General features: G+C 44.6%; 1 protein-coding gene across 1 annotated transcript in view; it reads right to left on the reverse strand.

The window, feature by feature from the left end:
• LOC126540937 (neprilysin-1-like) overlaps nt 1-12,852 on the reverse strand; it is an 88,088-nt gene that overhangs the window by 20,179 nt on the left and 55,057 nt on the right. The window contains exons 14-15 of the mRNA XM_072286175.1: nt 8,201-8,265; nt 4,120-4,223 (exon numbers count right to left, since the gene is read on the reverse strand). Of these exons, the coding sequence (XP_072142276.1) occupies nt 4,120-4,223; nt 8,201-8,265 (169 nt within the window). The remainder of the gene's footprint in view (nt 1-4,119; nt 4,224-8,200; nt 8,266-12,852) is intronic.

The following is a 12,852-nucleotide window of genomic DNA, read 5'->3' on the forward strand; positions in this document are numbered from 1 at the left end:
CTCAACTTCCAACTCGTCGCACAATAACAAGTCTGACTTCGTCAACCTTCTAAGATCCATGGCAGCTGCCCCGACTGGTGGTTAGAATTGTTTTCCTTAAATGAGTTGTGCAAACACACAACGTGCAACGAATTCCCCATTCCTAGAGCTATCAAAATAAGCACGCAAAATTTGAAGTCTGGCGAATCAAAAAGAAAGAACCACGCGCTCACTCACGGATGCAGCACCACGCCATCTGGTTCATCGGTCTGCTGTTCCCGGTTCCCCGGGACTCCCTACGTCGAAGGCTCTTTCTTATTTGCTGTACCCAGTTCCTCAGGACTTCTTTGGACGAATGCTTTTTCTTCTTCGCCGTTCCCAGTTCTTTGGACGAATGCTCTTTCTTCTTCGCTGTTCCCAGTTCCTCAGGACTCTTTTGGTCGAAGGCTCTTTCTTCTTTGCTGTTCCCAGTTCCTCAGGACTTTTTTGGACGAATGCTCTTTCTTCTTCGCTGTTCCCAGTTCCTCAGGACTTCTTTGGACGAAGGGTCATCCTTATCGCCGCCACCAGTTATTGGATCTTGCCGTTGAGTGCGGGAGTTGGCCGATGTTGAGGAGGATTTCGAGATGGAACTGAAGGTTTATTTACATTAGCTACAGTAATAACACAAAGTAATTAACAGTCATAAAGTCCTTCATGGCCGGCAGCAAATCGGACGCTGCGGCCCGTGGCAAGAACGAAAAAATGAATGAAGGAATGCTTGTCTCTGCTCCCGGTCTCTCGCTTTTAACCCCTCCGGTGTTTCGTGGTCACGTCATTTTCGGCCAATCGTCGAGCCCGCTCAGGTGTCGTCATTTTCCTCCAATGTTAGGCGCCCGTGCAAGTGCAGTCACATTCGGCAGGTAGGGTCGCTCCTAGAGCTCCACTGTGACTTACGTGCGGGTGACTTACAACCGGTGTTGCCTTGGTGCTGCCTCCCCGTCTGAAAGCACTCAGCTGGAGTAGACGGGTCGTTTCCCAAGGAGCTTTTAGAGCTGCAAAACAGCTTTACTCGAGACCAAGATTACCTGGAACCTTGCCAGGCTCCCGTTGTACTATCGGGAAGAGTCAAGCAGGGGTGGAGACAATAGCTCGACGGGCGGCACCTGCGGTGGGGGTCGCCAATTTGTCTGACTGGTCCGGCAACGTGTTAGACGCGCTCCTGCGCACCATAATTGGAATGCGACGGCGATTGGGTGTGTTCGGGGAACTCGATCGATGTCCGGAAAAGGTTCCGTATCTAACAAACAAACACAGACATTCGATGTTTCTTAGGGGTCGCCGTGTACTATCAGCGGTACAATCCCAGGTATTCTGCAATAGCTTGCGCTCTTACTGATGCTCTTCGAAAAACTGAGCTACAGAGTGTCCTATTGGAAGAAAAAAGGTATCCTTTTTCAACGCCCTGAAAAGCGCGCTGATTAGTGAGCCCGCGCTGAGATCGCCGGACTACACGAGGGGATTTGTGGTTCAATGCGATGTGTCGCACTATGCGGACGGCGTACTATGCCAAAGGGAGAAAGCTACAAGGCACACCCCGTTCTATTCCGAAGTTGTCAACTCACTAGTCGAGAACAGGCGTACAGCGCTAATAAGAAAGGGTGCGCATGTTTCGTGCGGGCTGTTCAAAAATTGTCTTGCTATCTTGCGTGCTCGAGGTTCGTTATTGAAACGGATTATTGTCCTCTTAAATGGTTGCAGACAACGTCTTCTAAAAATGGCCATCTCGTGCGCTGGAGTCTCGCTTTACAGTAATATTCTTTTGAGATACGCTATAAAAAAGGATTTCTCAATGGCAATGCCGATGGCTTGACTCGAGTTCCTAGATCGAGAATCAGCCTCATGCGTTTCCCAAAAGTGGTGTTTTTTTTTCCTGGCGTAGGATAGGCACGGTCTTAATTTAGTAGAAGTATTTGGGTTTGAGATATGTCTTATGAAGCATATAACAAGTTCATGTGTGCATTTAGTGCTGCTGTAAGTTCTGCAAAACTGTCAATTTTGAGTGCCAAATAATCCTGCTGGTGCTCCACGACAATTGGTCTCGCACTTGTTGAGTGAGCGGATGAGTATCGGTGTAGTTCTGCCAACGCGTGCTATGAATGAGAAAGTATTGTAGACCCTCCGGAGGCATCAATACTCCGGCCGATACGTTGAGCGACGCGGGAAAGCGCCCACATTGTTTCATGCTTGAGAGAGCTGTGCGACAACCGGCGACCGCTACAAGCACCGACTTGCGTCATCACTCTGGCCAGCGGACGTACTCCCCTGGCCATGGGATCCCCTTCGGCGGCGGGGCAATCTGTTATGGTTCACTGTGTACGGCGAGGAAGGAAACGGATGCCAAGCGCCTTAGACACGACGTGCCTAATCGCCACGCTCGTAACAAGATAAGACTCGTCCGTCGCGTGTGTTCGACGGGATTATGCACCAGTGCGAATCGTACTCTCCACTATCCTCCGTTGAACCCCTCTACGCCAGCGAGTGATTTTTCTGCGACTTCGTGTGTGTGGGTTGGCCAGCGTGTTGACCCAACGTTACCGGCGTTTCCTACCTCTACAGCAGTGCGTGGTTATTCTCCGTATTCCTCTGTAGCGGTGACCAGTGTGCTGACAAGGCCATTTACCAGGGAGCAAGAGAATGCGGTTGCACGGATGGTGTAGCGTATAAGGAGGCCAGTGAAACGTGACATACAGCTGTCTTTGTTTGGGTGCAGGAGCACGCACGCCGAATGTTTCTGCGCTTTTTGTCTTGGAATGCACCACTCACCCGTAACGATGCAATAAACTTCTCCTATTTCTTTTTACATCATGTCGTCTTCCCTGCTGAGCCCTTTCCGATGGTCAATCTGGTTCGAGCTCGAAGCAGACCCTGTTGAAGGTCGCTGAAATCCCGTCGCTGTAACAACTGGAGGTACCAGTTCGTAACAATTGGTGGCAGCCGTCACAGCCTGCAGCCGCTTGTAAAGCTATAGTTTCCCCGATAAATGCTATGAAAAGGAACGCAGACAGAAATTGATGACTGTCATCCACAGAATCATGTATGTCGGAATGGGAAGGTTTCTTTTTCGTGAATGCTTGCTGTTATTCGCGGTAGCTTTGTTGCTTTGCCTTATAGGTCAGTCATGACAGTTTGCTCGTGACGACTACAATGTCGCTGCAGCTCAATTTTCATGTGCATTGAGTGACGCGGTGAGCGGCGGCTTATTTGCGCGTGCGATCGGTAACATTCCTTGCGTAGAAAATTTCCAGCAGTTGAGCGCTTTAGCACAGCTGTATCATTAGCTAGCCCATTTGTCAAGAGAACACGAAGTGTACTGTGCGACAAATATACATACATAATTGCTTACTTATCTTTACAAGGAGCACGTCGAAAGCAATTTTAGGCTTTCTATACCTGCTTGTACTTCTCAAAGTAAAGCATAAGTAGTAGTACCTCTGAATAACCAGAGAGCGGCAATACTGTGCGCTAAGGATATATCTCTTTGTACATTGAATGTGTGTCATCAAAATCAACCAGCATTCATATCAGAACGGTCACTCCGATCACGGTGGCCAGTTGTCGGATCATAGTACATTCCTGAATAATCGCTCATGCCATCCAAGAACGTACAACAGCGTTTGCCTTGCGCGAACAGTGTGGTTATAGCAGTCAATCTTGCAACAAAATCTGCAACTGCATTCTATAATTTTATTTCTTGCGCACAGTGACAATTATTAACAATAATAATTACCGAAAGACGGTCACCGCTAAAAACCAAAGTATGTATAATATTAAAACAAGTTAGCTCGCGCAAAACATCTTGTGATTTTACGGTTTGTGCTTTTGTATTGAGCTAAACTGAAAAGCGAAAGCTCACGTGCAATCGTTCTTCACAAATATGCTTCGTGAAACGCGCACTGTCGCCCGATGCAATTTACCCTATCACTATCTTACAAGTGATACCGACGTTTTGCCCTCAGCGGCTGATTTTCTTTGTCAGCGCTTATAAACGAAAACTCTGCCATCTTTTACTGAATTAAAAGTTATTGTGCTCGCAGCGTCCAAACAAGGCGTAGAATAGTGCAAAGGCTAATCACCGACTACTTGCTGAGGTATACTTACGTAGTCATTAGCGCGATATTGTTTAGAAAAGCAGTCTTCCTTTGTTTTTAACGCTTCAGACGTTTCCCTCGTCCAGTAGACGCTGAATGGTTTGTAAAAGTTTTCTGCAGGAAAAAGAGTGAAAGAATTGAGCTAGAGCAATAAGTAAATTACGAGGTCCTTATCTTCCGTGAACGCCTCACACACGGTCAACAGATAAGCAGACCGTCAGCGCAATGCCGCAAACTTTCCAACTTCAGCGTATCGTATAAAATTCTGCAATAGCGGCGTTTTCCGCCACTCTCAGAGGCCGTACACAACCCTGCGTATCAATTAGAGATGGGGAGATCGCGAATTCGACAATATGGCGGCATTGTACAATGTTTTGAATGACGCCCTCAGTCAAAACCACAAACAATGGAAGGCGTTGAAAAGCGTTCCTGTCTCACTGGAAGCTAAAGAGAGAGAAAGAGAGAAAGAAAAAATAAAACAATAAAAGAGAAAAAAAGAAGGTGGCAGATGTCTTTTTTTTGCTTGCTCTTTCGTTCGTATAATTGCGCTTAACCACCAATGGTGTCTAAGTCCAGCCAAAAGCCCCACGGCCAAGAAGCGGCCATTGTGAGATAGGTGGTAGAGGGAGTTGTGGTTGGTGAATAATGTGATAAATAAATGTAAGAACATAAAATAGAATGAAATATCGGAAAGAATATTTAAACTATATTTATATATTTTAACGTAGAGAAGGCAAAAATATTCTAAAACCAAGATGCGAGTTTTCCTTTGTGATGCAAATACATTTTTCTGCATATCATAGAATTACGGATTACACAGCATGAAAGGTGACACAGTTTTAAAGATTGCGAGGTGAGATAAATAAACTTTTTGTTGTAGTTGTCAGCTGCTATGAGTCCTTTGGCAGGCCTCGGTTGGGTTATAACCACCTCAAACGGCACACCTGCAACCATTAGTTCTTGTGTACAAAGCCTGCGTGGTTATGCGACCAATGAAAACGTGCAGTGCCGCCTACGGTACAGGTACGATATGATGAACTTCTTTTTCTGTAAATCAATTGATATGTCGGGAACTTTGCCCATGTGAATCGATCAAACTACTGTGCAAAATATAAAAAAGATGGGGGGGGGCTTGTGGTTTTCTTGTTGCGACGTCGTCGTATGACTGCCGCTTTCGGGAACCACCTCATTCTTAGCGCAATGTCCGTGTTCAGGGTGTGCGTCATGGAAAAAGCTCGTCATCCCCATCGAGTACGCCTCGAGCGTTATCACAGTCAACGCTCTTTTGACGACAACGACGTCAAGCAATAAATGTACAATAGAACGCAAGATTTGTGCGACCAACTATGCGCTGTACACGATTTCATTCTCTACTGCTACTGCAATGGCTGTTGTGGTCTCTGAAGTACATGTACAAAAGCCATCGCCACCGTGGTCTGTGTCCGTCGCAACACATCTGTTATTACGCCCCTGAGCCTCGTGAATGACCAGTGCTCATTGCTACAGTAACGGTAGTGCAAATAAAACTGACGGTGATAGCCAATGTTTTGCTTTCACCACTGATAGATCTCTCCATTGGTTTTGCACACGTTTGCATGTATACCGCCTGTTACGTGGCAGGAACTTATAAGTTACAACTCTAGCGAGAAACCGCTAAATGTCAAGGCTGTTATATTAGCAAGTCTGTGTGCTTTAAGGCCACCTGCGTGCCCAGCAAATTGCGCACTGTATTTTCAAAACGTGGTTACACGTGATCCGGTTTGTAAGAGCGAGGTGTAAACGACATATACGAATAATGGACAAAGTTTTTCTGTGAACAACTTATGGCATGCTGTGCTATTTAGAATAACGAGGCGGCCTGACGACAGCACAGTAACGTCCTCGACCACAATGCATTTGAGAGACGGACGGCAAAGGGGCACTCAGTTCGGGCATTTTAATTGATATCGCAGCAAAATAGCTACGCATACGGCAGGGGAAAGCACAGCCCGTAAATTTGGGGCCCTATTGATTTTGCTAACCTACTATTACTGAAACATGCATCAATTTATGAAACAAGAATATAGATGCTAAGATGATGCCGTGCGCTCTATCGGCTAATATAAAATTTGTATTTTGTACTACCATAACAAACTTCATTCCAATAGACTGAAGTCAACAATTCAAGAAAATGAAGTCAAGTTCGTAGTATTAAGTAAAGTTCGTAGTATGATCCTTTATGCGCTTTCGAGTGGGTCATTGCTTTTACGGAGTAACTAAACCTCGATTTGTTGAACACTCAGTCATGTGTCACACAATTAATTACTGTCTGTGGGCATTACAAGACAAGCGAATGTCGACATTTAGCCCTGCTGACGGAAGGCGCCGCGTTTAACTTCCCATCCGACATGGTAGTGCCTTCAGTAAAGTGGTCGTGCTTCGCAATACTCAGTTTATTGAAGCGAATTGGAGCGCCATATGGCAACAAGAGATCATTTCACTCGCGGATCAGTTGCCCCTTCGGTTTTCCCATGCCACCACTGGACAGCGTTGGCAAAAAAAGTTACATTCACGTATACGTAGGGCGTTGCAGAAGAGGTTAGTAATGAAACGCAAAGAAGAGCAACCTATTAAGAGACACCTATTATCTTTCTCCATGATGTCACCAGGGCTCAACAGTTGATAGCCTTCTGCCTTTCACAACATAACTTCCTAAAAGAATTTTATCAATTGGCTGACATTTCTTTTTACTAAAGACCTGTACCCAGAACTTGTGTTTTTAAAGGTGTGCTTAAAACGTAGCATTTTTGAGAGAAATGGGAGCAGCATACAGTGTTCATGACAATAGGTACCCTCAATATGGCAGATAGATTATCTCGAGAGAATGATGGATCCTGTTGTTTGTGGATACCCCCCAAAAATTGAAACTCGAGTGAGTGTCCCTTCGACCTAGCCCTGTCAGTTCGAACTTTTATGTCAAAAAGGTGGTGCCGCTGCCTAGGGAACTTCACATGAAAGAATCCCGGCGACTTAGCTCTAGCAGTTAGCTATGGCTGACAGAAGGGGTAACGATGACGGCTAGAACCGACGAAGTCCTGGAGCAAGGTGTTAGACCGGGCTAGTTGGTATTCCATGCTGATGTAACTAGCGCAAAAGTGGACACGGGACACTAGTAAGGCGACATTGACAAACACTGGATTAGGGACCCCACCCACCAGGGCGCACTTTTTCCATAAAAAAAACAAAACAAATTGTCATGCTTCAGCACACTAGGAAAACAGAGTACCTGAAGTAAAGGTAACGTTTGTTGTCTTGCGAAAAAGAACAATGATTTGAGTCTGCAAACGTTTTATTACGTTTAGTTAGAATTATAACATGGTTTTTATTAACGCTCTTGAAGGTTTGATCGCGCAGTTGATCCTTCATTTTAGCACAATTATGACTGCAATCATCAAATGGAAAAGTCAGAAGGAATCTACACAGATAAATACTTCTTCGCAGTAGTTTCGTACAGACGCTGGAGAATAGCGCTCTAGAAAAACAAAGCAATTTGACGTCGCTAATGGCCTTCCTTATGATACGGTTCGCCGTAATGCTGGTTTGACTGTACATAACTCCCAGCTGATCTCCAACGCCGAACCGACAAAATACGATGTCAGAAATAAAACTTACGGATTACTAGCTAAAACACCACGCCAATGTATGTTCATGTAAAGAGTACGCAATGTAACTTTTGTTTTAGAGCGGCTGATAATTTTGTTTCAATAAAAAAAATTCAGTAATGCGCCGCATTTTTCCTTCCTCATTACACCAGCACCAACACCTTTCCCCTTCCTGAGCACACTAACACACATTTTCGCGTGACTTTCGAAAACGAAAGAAAAGTTGTGTCCCTCTGAGAACACGCTTGTTTTGTTGCCCTCTCCACTCATAGCGGGTAAGAGATGCAGTACGCGGTCCTGGGATACGGGTATCGGCAATGGGCTCACTATTGGGTATTTACTTATTGGTATGATTTCAATCACTTTTCTATACAACTTTACGCATGTTTAGTTTTGTAGTTGTTGACTTGAAAAGCAGTACAGGAATTTGCTGGAAGGCGTATCTCGTACCGGGAAATGTTTCACGAAACAAACAAACAGCGAGGCGGTGGCCAATGGCGGGAACGTGGAACATCCTGGAGAAAAAAAAAAGTTAAGGAGAATTAAAAAGAGATTGCAGTGCATTTTTTGCGTTCGCTTATGTCCCATGCGTAACTAATTTCACCTGTAATGCGAACTTCAATATCTAATATTGTCTTACATTCAATATTACTTAAGGAATTGGGGCCGGCGATCGGATATTATTCCCTTCTAATTTATCCCTGTTGACAACTAATTCAATGAAATGTGGGTTTAACCTATTCAATAAAACAATCTGCGTGAATACAGTGGGTAATCAGTTAAAAAAAAGGAGAACCATGTGCGCAGCTTGCGGGATGCCCAACGGCTTCCTGTAACTTTGACGCAGACTTCTTTGTTGAGTCCAGACGACTCGATTTGGTAGACCCCTGCACCAACCACTTCGACCACAATATATTGCCTAAATACTTGGTGCATAAGCTTCGAATGCGGTGAGTGATATCAGACAATGACAAGTATGGAGTCTCACGTGGTGTAAGACGACACTACACTGAAGAGGAACATATTTTCAACTTTACTATTAAATTCATCTTCAGCCTATTCTATGTCAGGATTTGATGATGCCTGCAGTAGGTATTCCAACTTTTTATTCTTCTGTAAGTTTCGTTGTCGTGAACAGTCTACCCTGTGAGTAACTGACCTGGATAAACTTATTCATGCGCAGACTCTGTAGGCTGACTGGCGATCGTTAATTCTTGTTCTTTTGCCAGGCAATCGAACATTAGCTTTCTTTTCTGCACATTATTCTTCAGCCATATTCTTACACTTTCCCGATTAAAATCCTTAAATATTTCTTGAAAATTGTCCCTAGCGTTGCTGAACAGGAAAATGTGGTCTGTGAGTGGAAGATTGCTAAGGTAGTCACCGTTGATCGTTACTCTTAATCCTTCCCAGTCCAGAAGCTTCAAATAAAATAAATTATGAGGTTCCGCGCGCCACAATAACGATCTGATTATGAAGCACGTCGTAGTGGAGGACTCCAGAAATTTACCCCACCTGCGGTTCATTAACGTGCATTTAAATCCAAGTACACGGATGTTTTCGCCTCCATCGAAATGCGGCCGCCATGGCCGGGATTCGATCCCGCGACCTCGTGCTTAGCAGCGCAGCACCATAGCCGCTAAGCCAACCACGGCGTGTTAAAAGCTTGAATACTTCTTCTAAGCATGTTGTGATAGCATTGGGGAGATTGTGTATTCTTGGATTCAGGAAAAAAAAGTCAAAAACGACGCACACAGGAAACATGCAAGAGAGGAAAAAGGCTTGACCAACTAGCCCATCAACGTGTTCTACTAGTGCTTCCTTGAATAACGCCTTTCTTGATGGGTAATTTTCAACCTTTTTGTGAAAATGCAACGTACCTTCGAAAATTTTGTAGATATTTTACATGATATTCACACATGCTGCCTGTACTCCTTGATCACGCAATGTCTTTATGACCGCTGGCGTTTCTGCGGAATCAAATGCATTTTCATAACCTCTAAAAACCATATAGAGAGGTTTGTTTCATTCCGCAGACTTTTTAGTCCCCTGATTGATAATATAGATGTGATCCACGGTAGAATACCCCTTCCTGAAGGCTTCCTGTTCTCTTGTTTGATTGAAGCCAGTTGTTGCTTTGAATAAATTACGTAGGTGAATATTTTATGCAATGCTTCAAATCAGCTAGTAGCTTATAATTATTCTATTTTTTAACGTCTATCTAATAAATGGTGCAATGTTGGTATTTCTCCAGCTCTTAGGTACGCTTTAAGTCGTGAACCATTGCGTAAAAGAGCCGCGCGCTTTTCGAGCATAACAATGCCTCCATGTTTGATTAAATAGACTGTTATTCTACCTTCCCCTGGTAATTTGTGAGGCACACACCGGGCAAAGCCGTTTTGCCTTCATCGCTAGACTTCACTTCCTGCTTGTCAGTACTGCCAAAGAAGGTTGCGGGGCTTCTCTGGGTGCTGTACAGCTCAGTACAGAAGTATTCGGTTACTTTTGCTGTATCATCGAAATTGCTAATCACCTGAATTGTCTTATCTTTCACTGCATAAGTGTTGCCCTGTGGTATGCCAAGTTTCCTTCTCACTGATCTCGTGCTGCGTCCATTCTTACTGTTTCCTCAATCTTGGCGACATTATAATTTGAAATACCACTTCCGTTCTCCTCGTTTATTAGCTTTGACAGTTGAAAAGTTGTTTTCTGATGTCTCAAGTTAGACACTTTCATTCTTTGTCGTTATCTTATTCGGTCACTTGTTTATATTCAATATTAGAACGACAGAAAGCTGAGCTAGTCGGTAAGAATTCATAATGCAAAAAAGACAGGGACACAAGAGAAGTGGAGAACACGAATGCCGACTATCAATTGAAGGATACACTGAGGCGAAAAAAAAAAGAAAGAAGACACAAAACTCACTTGTGCATTCTTTGGAATGGTAGCACCACGTGTCATTCAGGTACAGACCGGCACGTGTACCTGATTGACACGTGGTGCTACCATTCCAAAGAATGCACAAGTGAGTTTTGTGTCTTCTTTCTTTTTTTTTCGCTTCAGTGCATCCTTCAGTTGATAGTTGGCGTTCGCGTTGCCCACTTCTCTTGTGTCCGTGTCCCCACGCTTTATCCTTTCTTGCATTATATATTCAATCACCATTTTGTAGTTTCAGAAAAGACTTTCTCACTGTTATAGGAGTCATCACTAGCCAGAAAACACGCAAAGATGGAAGATGTTAGTTATTTATTATGATTTAGATTTTTTCTTTATTGTCCTTTTAAGAGAGACGGTCAGTTGCTAAATTACGCAATGCAATTTCAGCAAATCATATACTGACGAGTGCAGTATGGCATATATAGACAACTGTGTTTTATCCGCGGTTGAGGTTCCCTGCGAAGAATGAGTAACTTTGAGGACAATCCATGCGCATTAGAGCTATAGGTTCGTAAAGCGTGGCAACTCTTATCCGAAGGCACACGTGGCCATGAGTGATGTTTCTTGCGAATATGCATGTTATCTTCAAGAATAAAACTGAGCGTAGGATTCACCGATCACTCAACGTCATTGCCACTGGTCAAAAGACAGTTTACAGGTTGTTAATGTAGCTGTTGAGAGTATGATAGCGCGAAATGGCATTCGTCTATAGTGCAAACCTAAATGTTCCTTTTACGCAATATCCTTTGCGGGCGAGATGCGGCTGCCATTTACCGTGAAGAAGTACAGCGCGGAGATTTTTTTCGGCCTGTTTATCAGAGAATTCTGGCATGCACCGCGTGTTTCCTTCCATCAGTCATCCTACTAAACTACCAAAAATGCCTTGTGACGAAAACGGCGAGTAGTCGAATGAAATGAAGCAAGCCTTAAGCACCTTCGTTCCTCCAGATTAGTTGACTACTACCAGCAATGCGGAAATAGCAATTATTATTCAGAGTATGCCAGAATATTCAACACGCACTCAATAAATCGACTTGCCCGATCTTCTGCCTAGAACGCTCGAGGAGAATAAGTTCACTGTTTGCCACTTTACACCAGCCAGCCACAGTCGCATCCTCCCTTCAGAGCTCGTGCATACTTCTGTGCGGCGCACTGAGTCTTCGCAGCAACTTAGTAGCCCTACTTGGATGCTAGAAAACTAAGAGTGGCGGCATATCGTTAACACACGGAGCAGACATGTTACGCCTATTTCCTAGTTTCTCTTTCATGTACAACTTTCTTGCCCTCTGACGATGCATCGCAAGCTCATTAGTGTTGCGTTATTTTACTATTTTGATTTCATCAGTGATTCGGCGTCTCAGAGTGCCGTCACGCGGATTCAGTGAGCGAAACCTCGGCACGCTTTTAAAGCAGACGAGCACTGAGGTGTGCTACCCTACACACTTGGTTTTCCATCTCGCGACACTCACCATGCGGCTCTACACACGTTGCCATGGAAGGCAAAGCTCGTCAAAATGGTAAAATACAAGACAACTAATTTATTAGAATTATCGGCTACTGTGTGAGCGCATTCCTGTTCGAGATCTCCGCACGCTCCCGCGGCACCTTCAGATGAATGAGCTCGAGGTGCCATGACCTCCGATTCCACTCTCGGCACGCCTCCACTTTCACCGGTTTATCTAGTTTCCCTCTTGGGCTATCATAATATCGCCGCTACCTCACGAGCGGCCGAACATGAAGGAACCACCTAGTCAAACCGTCGGCGCCATCTTTAATTTGTTTATAGTTCCACCGAGTGCTTTCGCATCTAAGTTATAGAAAAATTCGAGCTTTTAACGCGGTCGATAGAAAGGAAAGGGTTGGCATGAGAATACGCCACGTCAGCACAGGAACATTCGATGGTGGTCGGACAAATAATATTACTCCAAAAGAGGAGACACACCTGCTGCACACCACAGGAAGGGTGTCAAGTGTGTAGGGGCATAACATATTTGTAGAATGTTTAGATAGCTAGCGGGACAGTAACGGCATCGGCGATATTTATTCCGATATTGTGTTTATAACAATAAGCGGCGCTGGCGCGTAACATTGCCTAGCCCTCCATGTTTGAAACGAAGAAGACGCGCGCGCAGGGTGCGCCCCTGGCCACAAAGTGCCTTTATTTC

This window comes from Dermacentor andersoni, chromosome 2 (assembly GCF_023375885.2).
Source record: "Dermacentor andersoni chromosome 2, qqDerAnde1_hic_scaffold, whole genome shotgun sequence".
NCBI lineage: Eukaryota > Metazoa > Arthropoda > Arachnida > Ixodida > Ixodidae > Dermacentor > Dermacentor andersoni.